Raw genomic sequence first — 21848 nt, 5'->3', positions numbered from 1 at the left:
CGTGTACTACCCCATGAGGAAACGGGAGGAATCAGGTGTCAGGTAGCTTGCATCAGCCACCAATGGCCCCAGGATAATGACAAAGTCAGTTTGGCAGCCCTGGTCTTTTTGTAACACTGTGTTGGCTGGGCTGGTGTCATTTTAAGGGACGAGCCAATTAACCATTACGGGTCAGTCAGGTTCAGAGCACTGAACTATCACGATCACGGATTCACCAATAACATACCACACCCTTACCCTTGTCACATTCAATGAGAACTATCACAGCTAAGAACAGTGCAGTTAAATGCAATTTATTACACCAACAGGTACACAGGTTCTTTGGATTGCCGGCAGTAATTTACTATCTTCAAAAGCAAGCTAGCTTGTATAAAATACAGAAGTGCACAGCCTGGAAACAAGACATTAAAAAGGCACCCCAAGACACAAGACATTAAAAAGTCATCCCAATGGAGGGGGAGGGTAGGGGGAGAGGCTCGGCCAGTCAACTGATCCCAGGAGTCAGGAGGTCCTCAGGATGGTGTATTCCCTTGTGATGGTATCTCCCCTGACGATGGCATCTTCCCTAACATCTGCTCTCTCTTAGGCCAATTTATATTATTTTCTATCTTTTTGGTGGAGCTTGAGTGACTCTAGTCAAGCATATCTTTGTTATGATTGGTGAAAAGTTTTCCCATCTCCATTTAATGGAATAGGCTCTGAGAAATTCAGAGCATGTGCTCACTGAGCGGTGGTTGCACTTTGGAGGCGGGTAGCTTTTGGGATGGAGGTGTTTTTTGGTATTATAATGATATTATAATGAGAAAAAGTACACTAGAGTGCAGCATTTGTCAAATCATGACAGGTCATTGGCTCAGGGTAAAAAAAGTGCGGCTTATTGGTCTGGTTGTGCACAAGAACAATCGAGGCCCCACCTGGTACAGAGCCTAGCCGTGGTGTCTCCACTCCACTCTATGCCCTGTACTGTTTCTTAGAGTCAGCACACCAGGTTCCCCCAGTGCAATAGCATCTAAGGTTGGAAGCCTTGGGAATGCTCAGGTAATGCAGCTACACCCTACCCTGAAAGCCTCTTCAGTGCTGTACATTTTCTTTAAAATGTGAATATTAGTTTTATTTTCCTAGTTACTTTAGGCAGTTATATCACATAATCCACCCTGTGACTATAGTCACTCAAGCTTCATGACATTCGGAATATGTCAGGAATACCACATACATTCTCAGGAGGAGGTTTATCACAGAATTGTGTCACAGAACTGTAGGGGTTGGAAGGGATCTTGAGAGATCAGCAGGTCCAACCCCCCTGCCAAAGCAGGCTCCTTAGAGCAGGCTGCCCAGGTAGGCGTCCAGACGGGCCTTGGATATCTCCAGAGAAGGAGACTCCACAACCCCCCTGGACAGCCTGTTCCAGAGCTCAAATATTGGGTGTGTGTACATTGTGTGGGGATACTAAATGTTCCATCATGATCCAGAGTTTAACACACAAACTAAAAGCATAATACAATGACTATTAACAAAACAAAAAGAGAGTGCAACATTTTGTTGAAGATTCCTGTGCCAGCTGGTGACCATCCAAAGTGCCCCACCAAGGGTGTTTATCATCTCTCTTTACTCTTTCCATCACTTGATAGAGAAATTGTTGTCCCACATTTTTAATTATATAAGGACCTGTGCTGAAGATGCAAGGAGTCAGATTCACATAAGGCCAAATTGGTATATCCTCTATTATCTGCGGGGGCAGAGGCCTTTGCAGTTGATGAAGAAGTTTTAGTATGGATAATTCTGTGCCTCTGTAACCCCAAAAGACAGTACACAATTATAGGTTTGGTGAAAGTAAAATTGTGCCAGCAATCAGAATTTGGTTTGGTTATTTTGTTATAATCAGTCTTAATTTCAGGTGACCTATTGTAAGTAGATCCATTAGTTATTCAGCAACTGACTTGTATTGTCTGGCTAGAAGTGGCTTGAAGTTCAGCCATTCTTAGAGAATTGTTCCAACTCCATTCATCTTTGGAAAATATTTTGTTTCCATGTAGAACTAAAGTAGAGAGATTTCGGTCCTTTTTGTTTTGAGATGTTCCAGTGCTTGTGCTATACTGTGATAATGCATGGTTAGATGCCACGGTGAAACACCTCAGCTCCATGCACAACCACAGTATCTAAGTTTAACTTTTCCTTGGTGGAATGTGTTTCCATAATTCAGTGTATTTGACATACGCTTGGGACCACAGCCGTCCTGGGTCTCCTTGCTATAAACCAGAAGAGAGTGCATCAAGGCCAGGGTTAAGCATAGCATTATTAATCCAGACTGTTGGTTTGTGGTTCTCCACCTGTCCACATGCAGTTCACTCAGGATTCCTGTGAACACAACAGAAAATAAAATATGTTCATTTGTATTCAACAGACAGGGTTAGGAAGAGGATGAAAAAGCAATCTTTGACTTCCTGTGTGTAGAGACATCTGGGAGTAGTTAGCACTATTGCTACTGTTAGATACACAGAGGGCTTTCGCTATCTCTGCCATGTTTGGAACTGCGGCAGTCAAAGGTGTGGTGCTAGCATCTAACTGTCTGTAATCCACTGTAAAATGCCATTGCCTGGTTGGTTTCTTTACTGGCCACACTGGTGAATTGTAAGGTAAATGACTCCTTTTAATAATGCCTCTTTCTTCCAATTCTGTTACCACCCTGTCAATCCCCATAAGTGCTGCTGCTGGCAACAGATACTGCCGAACATTAGTGATTTTAGTGAGGGGTGAGGGTATGGATGTTTGTAACAGATTTAGTTTCACTAAGTCGGAATCCCTTTCATGTGTTGTGAAACTCCACACAGTTCCATCTGGGAGTTTCCACCCATGCCCATGCACTATGTCAAATCCTAAGATATTAGTATATGCAGCATCAACTAATACTTTTGCTGTGGTTTATTTTTGTTCCCCTGGCAGACGGAGTGAGTTTTTGTTTGTGGTGGGGCATTGTTTTTCCACACCACACCTGCATCAACCAGGTGTTATGCTCAGGGCTTGTGCAGTTTCATCTATAACTACTGACATTTGGGCCCTGGTGTCAATAAGAAAATTTACCAATATTTTTCGGGGTCCAATGGGAATGGCAATGGTAGGGTCAGAGTGTTCATTAGAGAGCCATTGAATTGCTAATACCTGCTGAGCAGAGTAGCTCACTGCCCTCCCCGGGGACTGGAGTTTTTTTGATGAGATTCTGCATTGTCAATTAGGCTTGGTGCAGAAGGTGTACTTTCCTTATGGATTGTTTTTTTTTTTTTCAGTTAGGCAGTTCTCCCCAGATGGAATATTTTTCTTGCCCAGAGATCAGACTAATGTACGGAGGTCCTCCATAGAGGCACCATGCAAGATTGATTGGGGTGCACCCAAAGCTAGGGCCCTATGCCACAACTCACCCTGTTCTTTATTAAATTTGAACCTCTCTTTGAAGTTGGGGTATCTGGGATTTTGAGTGTGGATTCGGTGGACTCGATGAGGGTGGTCTTGGGACTTAATATTGGATGAGCTAATCCAGCCCATTCAGCATACGTACTTATCTATGTCTTGTACAAATTCACTCCAGGTGGGAATGGGGGAGTTCAGATTTCGCCTACAACCACAATCACCATCCCTATGAGCAGCTTGTACACGAGCCTCTGTATTTGCTAAAAACATCTTAAGATAGTCAGGGAGTCCACCGATGAGAGGAGTTAATTGAGCTAAGTCAATAGGAGCTAACATCAGGGATTTCCTGAATTCATCTCTTTCATATATCACCTGAATGCAGGCTGCTTTCTGTACTGCTGCAGCCAGGTCAAAATAGCTTGTGGCTCTAATTTCCAGGGGTTCCCCTCTCTCCTGGGGATCTATACCCCCTGCCCAGTATGCCACCCATACAGTTATAGAGTAGTTATGGTCTCCTGGTGTGGTGGTTAAAAATACTCCAGGTCCCCAAAAACCTCCTGCCTGTTCCTCGCTCAACATAATTCAATCTCTTCCTTCAAGAAGAACTCGCCACACAAAATCAACTTCTGATTTTCCTGACCACCTTGAGAACTTCTGTATTTTAACAAGCTCTACTGGTGGCCATGGAATTGTTCGCACAGTATTGTAGATTTCATCATCATCATCAACAGTAGTCTCAGTTTTAACCAAAGGTCTCGAGGAAATCGATTGAGATTCAGAATCAGCAATCTCTTTGACATTATCATCAATGTCAAACCAAAAATCACCATCCCAGCTTTCAGGGTCTGCAGTGTGCATCAACCTACGAACCTTTTTAACTGAAGCAGAAGGCCGTGCTTTATTTAACAGGTGAATAAACCTCTCCAGTAATTGTTTAAGACGACTGTTCTCATTCACAAGTTTATCATTTTCAGCCACAAGTTTATCATTTTCAGCCACAAGTCTGTTATTCTCATTCATAAGTTCCTCACTTTCATTCAAAAGTTCATCATATTCAGCCACAAGTTTATCATTTTCAGCCACAAGTTTATCATTTTCAGCCACAAGTTTGTTATTCTCATTCAAAAGTTCATCATTTTCATTCAAAAGTTGATCCACTCTGATTCCTAATGTTTTTCCTGTCTCCCTTTCAAAGCCCAATGATGACTTCAACATCTTAATCTCTGATTTCAAAGCTGTATAATCCACATCAGAAATGAGTTTAGGAGTAGAAGTTTTCCTAGCTTCTTGCTGAGCAAAAGACAAACGCCGAGGCTTCTGAGAGGGGTTCTTCTGCTTGTCCTCCAGCCTCCGGATCACCTTCTGGATGGCTGGGCTGGTGAGAGAGGAGCAGATTTTCTTCTCCTTCTTAGTGGTGAACCTGGGGGACCAGGCAGAAAGGTTTGCTGTGGGGGTGTGCAGGGATGTGGGGAGCACACAGGGAGGGCTGGGGTGAAGCCGAACCACGCCGGGTGGCCCTGGTTGCCCCAGGGTACTCACACGACGGCACGCAGCAGGCATCCCGTCTCGGGGCCCTGGATCCTGTAGGACTTCACCCAGGCGCTGGGGATGTTTTTCTTGCTGGTCCTCAGGCAGCAGTCTGAGGCCACATTGTCAACACCTGCAGAAAGGAGGAGATGTGGGATTTCGGACCCTTCCAAGCCCTTTTCGGCACCTTCCCAGTCTGGGGGAGCGCAGCACGATGGGCTGAGGGCATGGGATCGCTCGGTGTCATTTTGGGGAAGGATGCTGTGGTGGTTTCATGCTGACGGGCAGCTGAGCTCCACCACGCCGCTCTCTCACTTCCCCTCCTCAGAAGAACAGGGGGAGAGAACAGGATGAAAGAAAGCTCATGGGCTGCGATAAGGACAGGGAGAGCCCTCGCAGGTACCATTAGAGGGAAAACAGTCTCAGCCTGCAGTAGATTAATGTAGTTTATCGCCTGTTGCTATACAGAGCAGTGAGAACTAAAAGCAAAATAAAATACCGTCCCTCCAGTCACTCTCTTCTACCTCCTCCTCCTGACCAGCACAGGGCAGCAAAGACAGAATGGGAGCTCTGCACCCCAGTGCCCTGCCACAGGGATGTGGAGTTGACCCCTGTGCAGCTGGAGGGGGAATCATAGAATATCCAAAGTTGGAAGGGACCCATAAGGATCATCAAGTCCAAGTCCTGGCACCGCACAGGTCTACCCAGAAGTTTAGACCATGTGACTAAGTGCACAGTCCAAACACTTTTTAAATTCAGACAGGCTTGGTTCAGTGACTACGTCCCTGGGGAGCCTGTTCCAGTGTGCAGCCACCCTACCGGTACTTCCTGATGTCCAGCCTAAACTTCCCCTGCCGCAGCTTAACACCATTCCCGTGGGTCCTATCACTGGTGTTTACAGAGAATAGGTCACCTGCCTCTCCACTCCCCCTCACGAGGAAGTTGTAGACAGTGATGAGGTCCCCCCTCAGCCTTCTCTTTTTCAGGCTGAACAGGCCCAGTGCCCTCAGCCACTCCTCATACGTCTTCCCCTCTAGGCCCTTCACCATCTTTGTCACCCTCCTCTGGACACTCTCCAGCAGTTTCATGTCCTTTTTGTACTGTGGTGCCTAGAACTGCACGCAGTACTTGAGGTGAGGCCGCACCAGCGCAGAGTGGGACAGTCACCTCCCTCAACCAACTAGTGATGCCGTGCTTAATGCACCCCAGGATAGGGTTGGCCTTCCTGGCTGCAAGGCCAGTCTGTACGTAAAGCCAGGGTTGCCCTGTCCCAGGTGCAAGTCCCAGCACTTGCTTTTGTTAAACTTCATGCGGTTGGTGATTGCCCAGCTCTCCAGTCTGTCCAGGTCTCTCTGCAAGGCCTTTCCACCCTCATCAGAGTCCACAACTCCTTCAAGTTTGGTGTCGTCAGCAAATTTGCTCAAAACACCTTCTAGTCCTACATTCAAATCATTTATAAAGACATTGAAGAGGACTGACCCTAAAATGGAGCCTTGAGGGACCCCACTAGTGACCATTCGCCAGCCAGATGTGGCCCCATTTACCACAACCCTTTGAGCCCTGCCCATCAGCCAATTGCTCACCCATCATATGATGTTTTTGTTAAGTTGTACGCTGGACATTTTGTCCAGTAGGATCCTACGGGAAACCCTGTCAAAAGCCTTGCTGAAGTCCAAAATGATCACATCAGCTGGTTTCCCTTGATCAACTAGATGGGTGATCTTATCATAAAAGGAAATCAAATTTGTTAGACAGGACCTACCCCTCATGAACCCATATTGGCTGGGACCAATGATTGCATTGTCCCCCATGTGCTCTTCAATAACTTCAAGAATCATCTTCTCCATAATTTTACCAGGCACTGACGTGAGACTGACAGGCCTGTAATTGCTAGGGTCTTCCTTCTTGCCCTTCTTGGAAACTGGGACAACATTTGCCAGCTTCCAGTCTACTGGGACCTCTCCAGATTCCCAAGAGTGTTGAAAAATAATTGAGCGGTCCCACAATGCCATCAACCAGCTCTTTAAGCACTCTGGGATGAATCCCATCCAGACCCATGGACTTATATGGATCCAGGTGGATCCAGGTGGAGCAGCAAATCCTGCATACGTTCAGGGTCGGTTGGAAGTTTGTCTTTCCCACTGTCGTGGTCCTCCAGCTCAGGGCACCCTGGGTCCCGAAGCCCATCATCAACGTTGAAGACAGAGGCGAAGAAGGCATTAAACGTCTCTGCCTTGCCTATGTCATTGTCTGTGAGGAGACCTTCCTCATCAAGTAGTGGACCTATGTTTTCTTTGGTCCTCCTTTTTCTGTTAACATACCTAAAAAAACTTTTTATTATCTCCCACAGACATGGCCAGCTTCAACTTTAGTTGGGCTTTGGCCCCACAGATTTTCTCCTTACAAACACGAACAGCATCCCTGTATTCCTTCCCCATTCCTAACCCTCCTTCCAGCAGCCATACACTTTCTTTTTTTTGCCTAAGCTCCAGTAGAAGATCCCTGGTCAGCCAGGCTGGCCTTCTGCCGCACCTGCCTGACTTCTGGTATTTTGGAATCACCTGATCTTGTGCTTTTCGGAGGCAGTGCTTAAAGACTGACCAGCACTGATGGACGCAGTGCCTTCAGAAGCAGTTTCTCGGGGGACCTTGCTGACTAGTTCCCTGAGCAGCCTGAAGTCCACTTTCCCCATATCCAGGGCTGAAGTTTTGGTGGCAGTTTTCCTTCTGTCACCATAAATTCTAAACTCAACCACTTCATGGTCACTATGACCAAGACAGCCGCCAATTGCCACATCTCCCACAAGACCCTCTCTGTTCTCCAGCAACAGATCTAGGAGTGCACCTTTCCTAGTTGGCTCCCTTAGCACCCGCACCAAGAAGTTATCATCTAGGTGCTTTACAAACCTCCTGGATTTGCTCGTGTCAGCTGTGTGGTGATTCCAGTTGATGTCTGGCAAGTTGAAATCCCCCATAAGGACAAGGGGAGTTGATCTCAAGACATCTCATAGTTCTGCAAAGAATAATTCATCGGCTCTGTTGTTCTGGCCAGGTGGTCTGTAATAGACTCCCACTACGACATTCCCTTTATTTGTTCATCCCTTAATCCTTGCCTCAACTTTGCCATCTCCAACATGAAGTTCCACACAGCCCAGACCATGCTTCACATACATTGCCACCCCACCACATCACCTACCCTGCCTGTCCCTCCTGAGGAGCCTGTAACCATCTATTGCAGCACACCTGCCACAGGACTCATCCCTCCAGGTTTCACTTTTGCCAATGATGTCATAGCTGTGGGACTGGGCCAAGACCTCTAGCTCATTCATTTTGTTCCTCATACCGCGTGTGTCTGTGTAGAAGCACTTCAAATGTGCCTCCCTACATGCAGCACCTTGTGGATCTGACCGAAGGACCTCACTGGCACACAGCCCCTCTGATTCTAGCGTACCATCCTTTAGCTCATCACCGGCATGCCTGGTTTTATCCCCTTCCCCCTTCAACTCTAGTTTAAAGCCCTATCTATCAGCCCTGCCAACTCCTGAGCCAAAATCCTCACCCCTCTCTGAGAGAGGTACATCCCATTGGTGACAGCAGGCCTGGCATCACGTAGACCTTCCCATGATCAAAAACCCCAAAGTTCTGTCGGTTGCACCACTCCCAAGGCCATGTGTTAATGTGGTAAGCCTGCTTGTCAGCATCGATCCCCCCTGTTGGAAGGACAGAGGCAAACACAGTCTGTGCCCCTGATCCTTTAAGTTGTCACCCTAAACTCCCTTTTGATCACTCTCGGACTTCTCATTGCTACCTTGTCATTACCAGCCTGAAAGACCAGTAGTTGGTAGCAGTCGGTGGGCTGTACCAGGCGCTTGGCTTTCTTAGCTAAGTCTCTCACCTGAGCCCCGGGGAGAGAACAGACTTCCCTGTGGGTTGGGTCCGGTCAGCATATCGGGTCCTCTGTCCCTTTCAAAAGGGAGTCCCCCATGACAATAACCCTTCTGTCTTTCTTGACAGATGATGTTGCAATGCGGGGGGTAGGTTGCCTTGCCTTAGGCACCCTTTCCATCTGGGACGGGCTTTCATCTAATTCATCATTCTGACTGTTTTGTTCTAGAGCCTCATACCTGTTATATAGCTGTAGATGGGAAGGTGAGGTGGGCAGGGACAGGGCTCGCCTACCACCCTGAACAGGAACCTGCCTCCATTCGCCCCCTTGGCCTGGGTTTCCTCCTTCTGCCTGATGGGATGAGGGAACTTTCGTCTTCTGCATGGCAGGAGACACTTGTGCTGTGGCAGGCTCCTGAGTCTGTCTCAGAGAGGGCTGAGTACACCTCCACCAGTCAATTTCCCTCTCTGACTCCCTGATGCTCCTGGGCCTGCTCACCTCCTCCCGAAGCTCCACTACCTTTGGGTTTGAGCAGCTCTTCAACCTGGGCACACCTCCCACAGGCATACCCCTCGCTGCTGCTCTCGGACACGGACAGAAGACTCAGGCACACCCTGCAGACCACGACGTGGATCATGGTGTTTCCCCAAGCTCTCCGTCTGAGTAGCCACATTGGTGACTGTGGCTGGAGAGGCTGCAAGAGATGCTGAGGCCATGGTCTTCTGCCTGGTTGATACCATGGCCAGGTGCCTCGCAAGCAGGCTACAAAAACAAATTGGAAAGACCACGGCGGAGGAGTGGCGAGGGGCCCTCCATGCTCGCCCTGCCTGCACGCACTGCTGCACTAACTGCCATGCCCTGACCTTCTGCCACACCACACCCTGTCTGCCCGTCCTGGTCGCTGTGCTCCCTACGGGCTGCCTTTGAACATCAGCCTAGAGGGCCGCTGCTGGCTCTGCCTACGCCTCATCAGCCTCCCCGAGTCAGGGAAACTGAGGCAGGGACGGGCTCCTTGCGAGGGGCTGCTCCTCAACCTCCTGCCCCTGCCCGAAATCTCAGGGTGCTGCCGCCCCACCAGCCGGCTCCAACACCCAAACACCTCCCCGTACTGCACCACCCGTGGGTCCAGCACCCTGCATGGAGCCCAGGGGGGGCTCGGACCCCTGTGTCCCCCTCACCTTCAGCCGGGAGGAGCAGGAGGGCAGCGGCCAGCAGGAGCAGCGGCAGGAGGATGCGCAGAGCCATGGCGAGCTGCAGGGGATTTGGGAGCAGGGTGCACGCTGCTGTCCCGCTCCTCGGCTGCTCCTATTTATCTCCGGACACTTTGCTTTCATTTTCGGCCCCCCCTGGCAGGCCGCCCACCAGCCGGCCGGAGGCTGGGTGATGGAGGGGAGGGAGGGGGGATGTTTCCTGTAAGCAGCGAGCCCCGCTTTGCGGATGTGTCTTGTCTTGTCCCCAGCTGCCCAGCATGGAGCGGGGTGCCAGGCGGGGGGCATGCCTGAGACGCGGCCCCCACCACATCCAGATGTGTTTGAGGGCTCCTGTTTCCTCCCCGGCCCCACAACCTGCCTCTACAAGCTCCCAGCCGCTGCTGTTTGCCTGTTTGCTCCCCCGGCAGGGACCCTGGCGGGTGGCCAAGCCATCCAGGAAAGCAAGGAGTGAATTTTGCTACTTCCCCACCCTGTGCTCTGCTCCTGAGCCAAGTCACCCGTGCGGGTGAGAAGGTGACCCTGCATTCCTGCCCCCGAGACCCCAGGGGCTCCTCAGATTTCTGAGCACATCTGTAGGGCTGGGGTGTGCTGGGGCTGAGCTGCAAATGGGGCTGGGGGTGACAGCACAGCCTGCTCCCCTTTTGTAAGCGTGAAAACCCCGAGTGTCTGCATGCTCCCTGTGCCGGCACTGATACCGGATTGTGGGGAGCTGAGGATGAGCAGGGACCACAACCAGCTGAGGAGGGGCTGCTGGGCTCCTCCTGAGGTCCAACACAAACGACAAAATGCAAAGCCCCAGGCTGGGCACGGTTGGCAAGAAGTGGGTCTGGGGGAGCTGAGCTGCAAGGGCAAAGGCAACCCTAAGAGCATCTCCTGCTCTCAGCTGGGGATGGCCAGAGACCTCCACAGCTTCAGGCCATGGACTGGAAGAGACCAAAGATGAAGGTTTCACGGCCAGGGATGGAGATTTCACAACCACTATGGGCAACCTGTTCCAACGCTCGAAATGTTCTCATGTTGAAAGCATTTTCCCCACTATTTAATCGGAATTTCCCTGTGTGCATCCTGTGCTGCTGCATCATGCCCTGTCCCAGGGTCTCTCTGAGAAAAGTTGAGTCCTGGCATCTCCCCAGCTCTCCCCAGGCAGCCCCCACCAGCGAGAAGTCCCCTTCATCTCCCCAGCCCTGGCTGCAGCACCCCACTGCCCTCGTCTTGGGCTGCTGCTCCTGCAGCCCCAGGACTCTTCACCAGTTGCTGATAAGGACCCTCAGAAGCAGTTATCAAGGGCAATGAGTAATCTAGGGGGAGAAAAAAGTCCCAACTTCTGCAGAAAGCAGAGCAGTGAGCCTTGGCTTTCGCCCCCTCATTGGGGAGGAGGCAGTGGGCTGTGGGCAGCAGCAAGTTGCCTGTGGATGCATCTCCTGGTAGTGTGGGTCCCTATGTGCCGGCTCAAAGGCACAGCCCCAGCCCGGCCCGCCTAGCGTGTGAATTCAGTGAGATTTAGGAAGCTGCTGGGAAATGAGGCGGCTGAGTGTTGTCGGAAAGGAAACCGCTCCTTCTCCATTTCACGGCTCCGTGCCCAGGGACGTGGGACTCGGTGCTTGAAAACAGGCAGAGCCGTGCTGCAGACACCCAAGCATCCGCCAGGCAGCCCCGCTCTGCCCCGCGCCCCTGGCACCCGCCCGACCCCAAAAATCTCGCCCGGAGGGGCCAGATCCAGTGCCCGCAGCAGACAGGAGCTGGCACCCGTGGCAAGCTCGGCAGGAGGGGAGAGACGGAGACAGAGAAACTGAAGACAGCCAAAGGGAAATGAAGCACAACATTGGGAAGGCTCAGGAGGGTTTGCAGAGTGTGTTAGAGCAGCGTGTGAGCTGGGAACTGGATGTGCTTCAGCCAGGAGTGGAAAACGCTCTGCCCCCATTTCAGCCCCGAACAGGGCAGAAGCAACCCAACGCCCTGGCAGAGGTGGAAAATACAAGTGCCTGGGGATGGAGAGAGAGCCAGGAGACAGGAGGTGAAGCCCCGCGGGGTGAGGAGCTGCCAGGCACTGGCGCCAGGCACAGGCTGGTGGAGGGGCAGCTCCGCGGAGCCTGCAGCCGAGGGGGCTGAGGAGTGGCCGAGCACTTCCCAGCAGCTGTATGGAGAGGAAACAGCTGCTGGACGGGGAGGAAATGGTCAGGGGGGGCTCAGGGAGCCCCGCTCCACAATGCACAGGCCTCACCCAGCCCGGATACAATTAAACAATAGGAAGAAGTTATGAGCTCCATCTCCAAACTCGGCCGGTCGTTAGCAGCGGTACGGGGCAGAGCGCTGGAGGCCCACTGTAGCTGACTCTGTAGTGAGGGCAATGCTTGAAGGCATGAGGGGTGGACCGAGAGTGGTTCTGGCAGCCAGGAGCAATGCAGGAGGGATGCTCTGCTCCACCACAATGACCTGCATGAGGCAGAGCAACCTCCCTGCAGGCACACACAGAGCCGTGGGTAACCCAGGCACACCAAAGACCTCGGGAGATGGGATGGGACATTTGGCCTGGCCCCCAAACTGGTCTCCAAAGGAGGCTGGGGGTAAGCATAGGGTGAGCAGTGTTTGGAGCTGGGGTTCTGCTTGAGATGCTCCAGCCTGCCAGCAAGCGTCTGAGCCCTTTGGTTCAGCGGGTGGCTGCAGGTGGTGTCTGATGGGCTGGGAGCAGCGAGGGGCTGGAAATTCCCTTTGGGGCTGGGGATCAGGCGAGGCGGCTGCTTGCAGCGTGGGAGCAGCAGGGAAGAGCTGCAGGGGCAGCACCGGGACACCTCAGCATCATTACTTCTTCCTGCTCAACCCATGAGCTTTTACTTTTCTACCTTTTTGTGGTGCTTGATGTCTTTCTAGGTGTGCGGGGCAAGATGGGCAGGGTGCTGGTCCCTGGGGCTGCCCTGCCACCCTCCTCTTGTGAGAAAAATCTCAATATTTTTTTTCAGACAGGATCTTCTGTGAAGCAATTATATTTGCGATTGCAATGGAGGCATCCTGCCAATTAGGAATTTATTTTAGTAAACAAATCATAACCTTTTATTCCCTATTACCCAATGCCTGATCACCTCCCCTGTTTCCTCATTGGCTGAGTACTACAGGTTCACAAGCTACTCGACGCTCCTCTATACCATGTATGTGCATTTATTTTTTTTTTTATCAACCCTTTAATTTCTCCTTTTTTTTTTTTTTAGTGTGTGTGTGTGTGTGTGTGTGTGTGCGTGTGTTTTGAGAACTTGTTATTATTATCAGCATCATTATTAATGTTATTTCTCTTCCTTCACAACCCCTGAGCTTTTACTTTTCTTTCCTCCCAATTCTCTCCCCCATCGTGCCAGGCTGGGGGCTGCAGCCTCTTGGAGTGAATGTGCAGCTCAGGGGCCACATGCTGCTCCTTGAACAGGAACGTGGCCTCTGGTCTGTAGAAGTAGACAGGAGCTGGGCAGGAGCGTGTTGTCATGGAGGCCTCTGGGCAGGCGATGGATGCCCCAAGCTTCTTCTGCTTGACCTGATCTGGATGGAGGAGGGGCTTGGGCTTGGTGAAGCTGACACTGGGACTTCGTGGTCTAGCCCCAGCACAGAATTTCTTGGGACAGTGCTTGATGCAGCTTTACAATGGACCGCTGCACTGGCCAAGGGAATTGGTGCAGCTTTACCTCCAGGCACTTTCTTGCTATGTGCATGCTTAGCTTGCTGCAGTCCTCTTCCTTCAACTGCAGCTTCTTGATCCCAAGGGGCACTGCAGTGTGAGGCTGTTTCCCATCTTTGACATCAGCCATGCATGGATCCAGGATGATAACATAGTCAGTTTGGCAGGCCTGGTCTTATGCAGTATCTTGTTGGCCAGGCTGGGAAGCACTGGGAGGGCCGTGGACAATCCAAGAGTCCACTGGGACAACTCCTGTGGAGATCGCTCCTTGCATTGCTTCTACCACCAACGTCACGCCTCTTCTGGGTGAGGGACGATCATCCCCATTGCTGACGGCGCACTGTTGGGGCGTACCCCAGCTGGTGATTCTTCAGCACCTCTGCCTGCTTGGGGCCCTGAACATCAGTCCTGAAATGGCTGGGGGGCAGCAGAGCCTGCAGGTGTTTCCTGTTCATGGTAAGCATGTCTGGTTTCCCTGTGTTTCTCTTTCCAGAGTCTGTGTGCCAGCCAGTTGGAGATCCATCGTCACTTTCCTTCGTCTGTAGAAACTGGTCCTTTTGTCCTGTGGGCCAAGCTGGGAAATGTTGGAGGGGCCATGGACAACCCAAGAGCCCACAGGAGTTCCTCTTCTCTGTGTGGCAGCCACTTCTCCTTCTGAAGAATGTGCTTGCAGACCATGTTCTCAGGGCTGAGAAGGACCGGTTGGTTCATGGGCAATAGAGGAGGCCTCAGGAATTCCCCATTCCTCTGAGGCAGCCCTCCATCTGGGTGGAAAATGCTGGCACGCACAGTGCTGCCCTGTGTTGCTGGCTGGTTCCTGGAAGCTGCCATCAAGTATTGCTCAAAGCCAGGTACTGGCAGACATGTGGTGGGCTTTGAGCTAATGATCCACGGGTCCTGAGAGATGACAAAGAGGATGACAGCCTGTGAGAAATAAGGTTGTTTTTTTGCAATAGAAGGTACTTTTGCAATGGAAAATTCCACTAACCTTGCATATTCAAACGGGAGCGTGCAGCACAGCAGTGGGGAGTATGTTAAGTAGAGAAGGGGAAGGTCCTGGTGTACCAAAATAAGAGGGATAGCTAAGGAAAACAGGATAAGTAGTATGAAATCAGTAAAAACAAAAACCACCAGCCCTTTAGTCATGAGAGAATAAAGAAAAAAAAAAAATGAAAAGGACAAACTAACAGTTGGTCAAATAAAAGTGTACATATGTGGTATAGAAAGGAATCAACAAGTTTGTGAACCTGTAATATTCAGTCAATGAGGAAATGGGAGAAATCAAGTGTCAGGTAATAGGGAGTATGATAAACTTTTATGATAAACTTATGATAAACTTTTACTGTGCACTTCTACCTGCCAGACACCCGCCATTGCAAATGTGACTAAAATAGCTTCACAGAAGATCCTGTCTAAGAAAATTATTGAGCTTTTTCTCACATTATGTGCGTAGAAATCATGATATGGAGGCTCAGAGAACTGCCCTGTGCTGGCAGCAGCAAGCACCCCCGACATGCATCCTGCCACTGCTTTCCGAATTGGCTGCTCAGAGAACAGCAATGGCTGCCTGCTGCTGCGCCTTTCCGATTTCTGTCTTGAGGAGCGTCCAGGCTCCCTGGACCCCTTTGCCCTTCAGGAGGGACTCCCAAGGGACCCCTGCCAAAAAGGCCTGAACAGGTCAAAGGCCACCCTATGGAAGTTCAAGAGAGCAGTTTTGCTAGTTACCCTCCTGACATCACCAAGGAGAGAAAACTCCACAATTTCATGGTCATTCTGCCCAAATTTCCCCAACTTTCACATCTCCCACCAGTCCTCCCCTGTCAGTGAAGAGCAGGTCTGGGGGCACCTCCCCACGTAGGCTCTTGAACCAGCTGTGTTGGGAAGCTGTCTGCCACACACTCTAGAAACCTCCGGGACTGCTTCCTCTGCACAGTGTTAGATTTCCAGCGTGCATCAGGGAAGCTGGAGCCTCCCATGAGAAGGAGTGCTGGCCACTGTGTAACTTCTGTGAGCTGCTCACAAAATGCCTCATCCATCTCTTCCTCCTGTTCAGGCGGTCTGTAACAAAAACCCACCAGCTCCTCCTGGTTGTTGCCCCTGCTGTGTGCAGAGGTGCAGATGCCCTTCAGCTGAGACATCTGCCTCCCCCCCCAGCTTCAGCACTGTTCCCCGAGGCTCTTCTCTGCTGAGCCCTGTTTTATTCCCTTCCCCATCCAAGCCAGTTGTCCTCTGGTGGGACAGCACACCTTGCCTGGTCTCCCTCAGCCCACCCTCCCCCTTCATCCCCAACACACACGATGCGGGAAGGCTCCCAGAAAACACACCTGAGTACAAAGAATTGGATTTATTTCCAGTATTGGAACTTGTGAGAATCACAAGCTCCATGGGCGCTGGCCCTGCCCCTGCTGTGGCCTGCATGGCAGTAGTGCTCGGATGTAGAGCTCTGTGGTGATGCAGACGCCTTCTGCTGCTGATGGCAAATCCTGTCCCAGAAGGAGCGGGTGCTGTTGCCGCTCGGTTGCGCTGCAGTGCCCTGGGTGCCACAGGTGTGGTGCAAGTGGCATGAGCACGGGTATCTGGTGGTAGGGGCACTGCAGGGCTCTGAAGAGGAGCTCGAGTAGTTGTAGGGCTCCTGGGCTCTTGTGGAGGCTGAGCCGGGAGCTGGCCTGGCCCGGGCATTTCTCCGTGGGAGGTTGCTGCCCGTCGTCCACTGCTCTTGGCTGTCGCTGCTCTGGGCCCCATAATGTGGGGAGCTCTCGACCTTGCCAGGGCTCTTCTTCCTCCAAGGCCACCACTTCGGTCTCCAGCTGCCTGCCTCAGCCCCAGCGGTTTCAGACGCCGTGGTCACCTCTGCGCTGGTGGTTCCTTTCTGAGGGACAGCCGCAGCCCGCAGGTGGAAGCTGCTGTCGGAACACTGCTGCGCGGTGCTGCTGCCCCAGTGGCCGTGCGGGGCTCCTGCTGCCGGTCCCATCAAGTGTCTGCGGTGCTTGTGGTGGTGCTCAGCCCTCGGGCTTGGAGCTAGGAGCACGGGCCTGAGGGGTGGGTAGAGTACGGTGGGCTCTGGTCCCGCCCAGCCATACGGCAGCCCAAAGGGCGTCCTCACAATTTCTCCCAAGGGAGCCGTGTCCATCCTGTGGCCAGAGTTCCTGGTGCAGTGCGTGTGAGCCCTTGGGGCTGCCCAGCCACCCTCCTGCCAGGGCACTGCTTGCTGCGATGGGTGCTCCGCGCCGAGCTGGTCCCCGCGGTGCTGCAGCTCCTTGTGCACGAACGTGGCCTCGGGCCCGTGGAAATGGACAGGCTCCGGGCGGGAGCGTGGTGCTGCCGGGCAGACAACGGAGGCCCCGTGCTTCTTGCTCTTCCTCTTGACCTGGTCCGCATGGAGGAGAGGCTTGGGTCTGAGGAAGGGAACAGAGGGACGCTGCGGTGGCAGGGAGCCAGAACTGGTGCTCTGGGGCTGTGCTTCCTGCTCCCCTTCAGGTGACTGCGGCACTGGCCCAGAGGAGCTTTCCCGTTTTTCTTCGCTTGCTGTCTCCATGCAGGCCTTGCTGCACTGCTCAGGCCTCGGCTGCAGCTCTGAGATGTCGACAGGCGCTGCAGTTTGGGGCTGGTTCCCATGGCCGTCCTCAGCCGCCAGTGGTCTCAGGATGACGACAAAGTCGGTTTGGCAGGCCTGGTCTTTCCGTAGCACGGTGGTCGTTGGGCTCGGAGGTGCTGGGAGGTCCTCAGAGAAGCCGGGAGGTCGCTGGGACAACTCCACCCAGTGCTGTCGCACCTCATCTGGGTGAAGGAGACTCTCACGCACGATCACCCCCATTTCTGGTGGCTGGATGGAGGAGGAGACCTCAGCCGGTGGCTCTTGAACTTTGCTGCCCTGCTTCCCAAGCCTGGGGGCTCCGGGGGCTGTCAGACTCTGCAGGCACTGCCTCTTGCGAGGGTGCCTGTCGGCCTCCTCTGCACTGCTGGTTCCGCTCAGGGCAGAGGCCAGAGGTTGGTCTTCTGCAGGGCTGTCAGTGGGATGTGCCTCCTGCCTGGGCGCTGGGTGGCACGGGGCCGCGGGCTCTGCGGGGGCTCCTCCGTGGTGCTCCAGAGAGGCGTTGGTCCAGATCGCAGGGCAGCTCTTGCTCCTGGGGATGCCGTAGCCCCAGCAGGACAGGCTGTCCGGCTCCAGCAGCTCGAGGCACTCCACACTGCCAGGGCTGCAGCGCCGCGCCCCCCACAGCCGCTTGGTGCCTGCAAAACAGGGAGGGAGTGTGAGCTGCGCTGGCACGGAGGCAGCGGGGCCACCTGGGGCCCGGCGGGATGGGTGCTCGCTCCTCCAAAGGGGACTCACCAGGCTGTGGTGCTCTTGCTCGCCGCCGCCATCTCCACTTTCGCCGGCGCAGGCCGTCACCCTGTGGGCACAGGAGCACAGCACAGTGAGCAACCTGGGCAGGGACCCGTGGGGCCGCTGCAGACAGCTCCCGGCCCCCCACCGGCATGCCAGCCTCGTGGCCCCCCACCCTCAAGCCCCCTGTACCTGTCGGCACCGGCCCGTGGCGAGCAGGGAGACCCCGGCCACCAGGAGCAGGAGGCCGGGGACAAGGAAAACGCTGCTGTCGTCAACCATCGCTCACAGCCAGGTACGACCGCACTGGCAGGCGTGGGGTGCTGGCCGCAGCTTTATAGGGACACGGCCCTGAGGTCACTGCCAGCAGCTGGGGATGTCTCTGTGAGGTCACAGCCCCCAGCCCATGCTGCAGAAGGCCGGTGCCCCCGAGCTGCATTTGTGGGGAGCTGGGGGGCCGGGATGGCTCCTTGCTCGGGGCCAGGGTCACAGCCCCCAAGGCTCTGACTTCCTTTCTTCTGTGCAGGCTCTGCTCCCTTATCTCAAACCACAACGCTCGCAAAAGTAACAAAATATGATTGGCACTGACTTATGTAAGGCCTTTTTTCCCACATTTCATTAACTCAAAACTACATTAAAAATGCGATTATCATATAGCATTAAGCAACAAGTTTTACAATTCACTACTCGTTAGGTTATATTAACTGTCTACTCAGTGTTTTTCATTGTTCTATACCAATCATTTAATTGACACAAATTATTACTGCATGTATCACAATCCCTCATTTTCTTTTGAATGTCATTAATTCGTGTTTTGGCTTCAAATTTGGCCAAGGCCAATTGAATCTCTGTTGGTTTGGGGGTCTGATTATGGACCTTCACAACCATAAGAGGAACCTTATTTTCTTGATGATTTTCCACCGGGATTGTGGTCAATTGCATTCCCTGGATTATTCTCTGTACAAGGAGTGTAATACAGGGAATCAAGCACGGGATTATTAGTAGCCCTAAGAACAACCCTCCAGTTATGATCCTCAGACTTTTCCACCACTCGCCTCCAAGTTTTGACTGCCGTATCTTACCCATATTAAATCCATTCCAAGTCTGTATAGGTACATGTGCAATCTTTTTCATCTGCCTTACCAACTCATACACTGCTTTTCCCTCATTATCTATTTCTATGCAACAATTAGTAAGGTTAAATTTACCACAGACCCCTCCTTCTTTTGCTAATAAATTGTCTAATGCTAAACGGTTCTGATATATTGCAGTTCACAGCTTCGTATTTTCCTTAGCTAATAAACGTAGAGTATCTCCCATCTTATTCACTGTTATTTCTACAACTGCTTGTAGCCTGATAATTCTGTTGAGCATATATATAGGGGTATGATAGCCCCAAGATCCCTCCTCAGCGCAGGTGGGTGGGTCATTATATGCTATTGTCCTTTCTGGGGGCCATTCATTTTTTCCAAATTCCCTATTTGCAAACTTCGTCATGTCCTTCTCAATTCTTCTGTTAGTGTAGACAGGTACTCCCAGTCTTTCTCCTCAGGTAATGGGTAATAAGAAGAAACTGGGCCTAATTGTTCCTGATACACTTGATCCTGCCCAATTTTTAGGCAATTTAGTATATGCTGTCTTTCCACATATCCGATAATACCCATTGTGCGCTGGCCACCGAAGAGGTATTTGGCTACCGTTTGTCCCATTTTTCAGGTTTCCCAGCATTCCTTGAGGACTTCCCCAGGAAGTCCAATTTGATGTTGTCTCATTCCTTTCATATCCTCCCTCACAGACTAAATCACCCACCAATTGTTTCCCATTCTGGTTTTGCCAGCAGGTTTGCACTATTATGCTTGTTTGTAACATCCATTGTGCCTTTCTATTACCCTCTGCCGGCTTCCAAATTTCTGGGTTCAAAATATTTGCTTCCATTGACTCCCAAGGGCAGCGTTCCCCTTGATTTGTTCTTCCACAGACAAAACAGTTTGTTACATTAAATGCCTCTGCAATGTTCTCTGCAAGATTTGTAAACAGGTTTTTAGCAATGGTTGGAATCTCATACTTAGCTCCTGTTTCGATTTCATGGTAAAATGACTGGAACAATAATCACTTTGTGGCAGATTCCCCAGCTCTTTTGATAACCCTTATATCTGGGATAGTCCCAGGATCTGTTCCCTGCCCCCAAATTGCAGTTCCATATTGGGTGTCTTTCCTCTGCTTTAACTCACCTAGATTATAAATAGTAAGGTTCACTGAATTACATTTTTTTAAAACTTCATTCTCTCTTTATTTCTCTTTTTTTTTTAAGATAGGCCTTTAATCTGGTGCACAAAGTAGGTTCCTTTTGCCATGTGCCCCAGCCAATCCACACCCCTACAATAATAATAACTTTTGTCTACTTCTAGGTTATCCCAAGTGTAACACTTTGCCAACCTTGTTCTATTTTTTGGACATGTATATTTCTCTTGTTCACTATAATACTTCACCCAATTCATTGTTCCACAGGGGGTATAATAATTGTCACTAGCAGCAGCACACATCCAAAATTTGACTGATAATGGCTTACTAAGATCTGTGGTGATGCGACTTTGCCCAATTAACCTTCTACTTTCATTATCAGTTCTTACCATTGATAGGGGACCTCTTTGGGATCGTAGCATGTTATCTTATTACTTTCATTACACTGAGCATACTCTGTTTGGTTCACGTAGCATGGGTTTAATTCTTCCCATTACAGGCATAGATAGTATGATATACTAGTATTTGTTCCTGAATTCGTCCTCTTCGGTTGTTAACAGTGTATTCAGTACAGTTCTGAGAATGCCCCTGGACCAATAGAATTATGCATGTAATTATGAGAGGTCTGGTAAAGGCCATGTTACCTGGCGGTTATTACCCTAAGGGGTTGCAGCCCTTGGTAAACCTTCTTGAGCAGCAGTACTGGTCCCTTCTCCAGTCTTGCCCTCTCTCTTATGCTTCTTAGGAAATGGTCCAGGCTTACACACCCAGTGCTCAACTTTTTTTCACAAGTCGGTGTGGGCTTGATTCAAGGTGGATAACCAATCCTCTGGGTCTATCTCCCATCTATTATTTAAATGTAATTTATACCCACAAAATAATACCTCTATCTAAACAGGGTTTTCGGGACCAGGGAAGTTTAAGATGTTTTGGACATAACATATACTATCTTATCTCATACTTCTGGGTCTCATAGTCTTCTGTCAAAGAATGATCTAAGGGCATTCCTTGGGAATACGGCATACCGTAAAGCATTTCGCAAGGTGATACTCCAGTCTCCTCATGTTTAACAGTGCTAACGGTAAACATTTTACCCATGATAATTGAGTCTTCATCATCAATTTGGCCAATTGGTGTTTAATTGTCTGATTCATTCTCTACCCACCCAGAACTTTGAGAATGCTGTGGCATATGATATTCCCATTTAATGGCCAGAGCCATAGCTAAAGCCTTCAAAACCTTTGAGGTAAAGTGTGTCTCCTGATCAGAATCAATGCTTCCAATTAAACTAAAGTGAGGAATAACATTCTCCAATAGATTTTTAGCTATGACTGTGGTGATGGCTCACACCACTGGATAAGCCTCTACCCAATGTGTTAGTTGATCCACGATTACCAACAGATATTTATATCATCCTGCTTTTGGCAATTCAGTGAAGTCCACCTGTATTTTATCAAGTGGTTGGTATACAGCTCTTCTTCCTCCAGCAGGTGCTTGTCTAATCCCTTTCTTATTTATCTTTTGACATATTAAGCATCCCTGGTCTCTCTGCACAGAGACCTCTGCACTCACTTCGGAACCAAGTTCCATCTCAGTCACA

General features: G+C 50.9%; 2 protein-coding genes across 2 annotated transcripts; both read right to left on the bottom strand.

Annotated features, from left to right (window-relative positions):
- Positions 1–272: 272 nt before the first annotated feature.
- On the bottom strand, positions 273–10313 carry LOC101793244 (uncharacterized). Its single transcript, XM_005029338.6, has 4 exons — positions 9993–10313; positions 4942–5062; positions 4273–4822; positions 273–2355 (listed from the first exon to the last, which is right to left on the bottom strand). Exons 1-4 carry the CDS (start codon positions 10057–10059, stop codon positions 2347–2349), a joined length of 747 nt encoding a protein of 248 aa, XP_005029395.2. The 5' UTR covers positions 10060–10313; the 3' UTR covers positions 273–2346.
- Positions 10314–16018: 5705 nt separating this feature from the next.
- LOC140000694 (uncharacterized) lies at positions 16019–18464 on the bottom strand. Its single transcript, XM_072031338.1, has 3 exons — positions 18200–18464; positions 18014–18074; positions 16019–17913 (listed from the first exon to the last, which is right to left on the bottom strand). The coding sequence occupies exons 1-3, from the start codon at positions 18287–18289 to the stop codon at positions 16028–16030; spliced, it is 2037 nt and encodes a 678-aa protein (XP_071887439.1). The 5' UTR covers positions 18290–18464; the 3' UTR covers positions 16019–16027.
- Between the last annotated feature and the right edge of the window lie 3384 nt (positions 18465–21848).

The sequence above is a fragment of the Anas platyrhynchos genome, chromosome Z (genome assembly GCF_047663525.1).
Source record: "Anas platyrhynchos isolate ZD024472 breed Pekin duck chromosome Z, IASCAAS_PekinDuck_T2T, whole genome shotgun sequence".
Classification (NCBI taxonomy): domain Eukaryota; kingdom Metazoa; phylum Chordata; class Aves; order Anseriformes; family Anatidae; genus Anas; species Anas platyrhynchos.
This window is presented reverse-complemented; position numbering and strand designations above follow the sequence as displayed.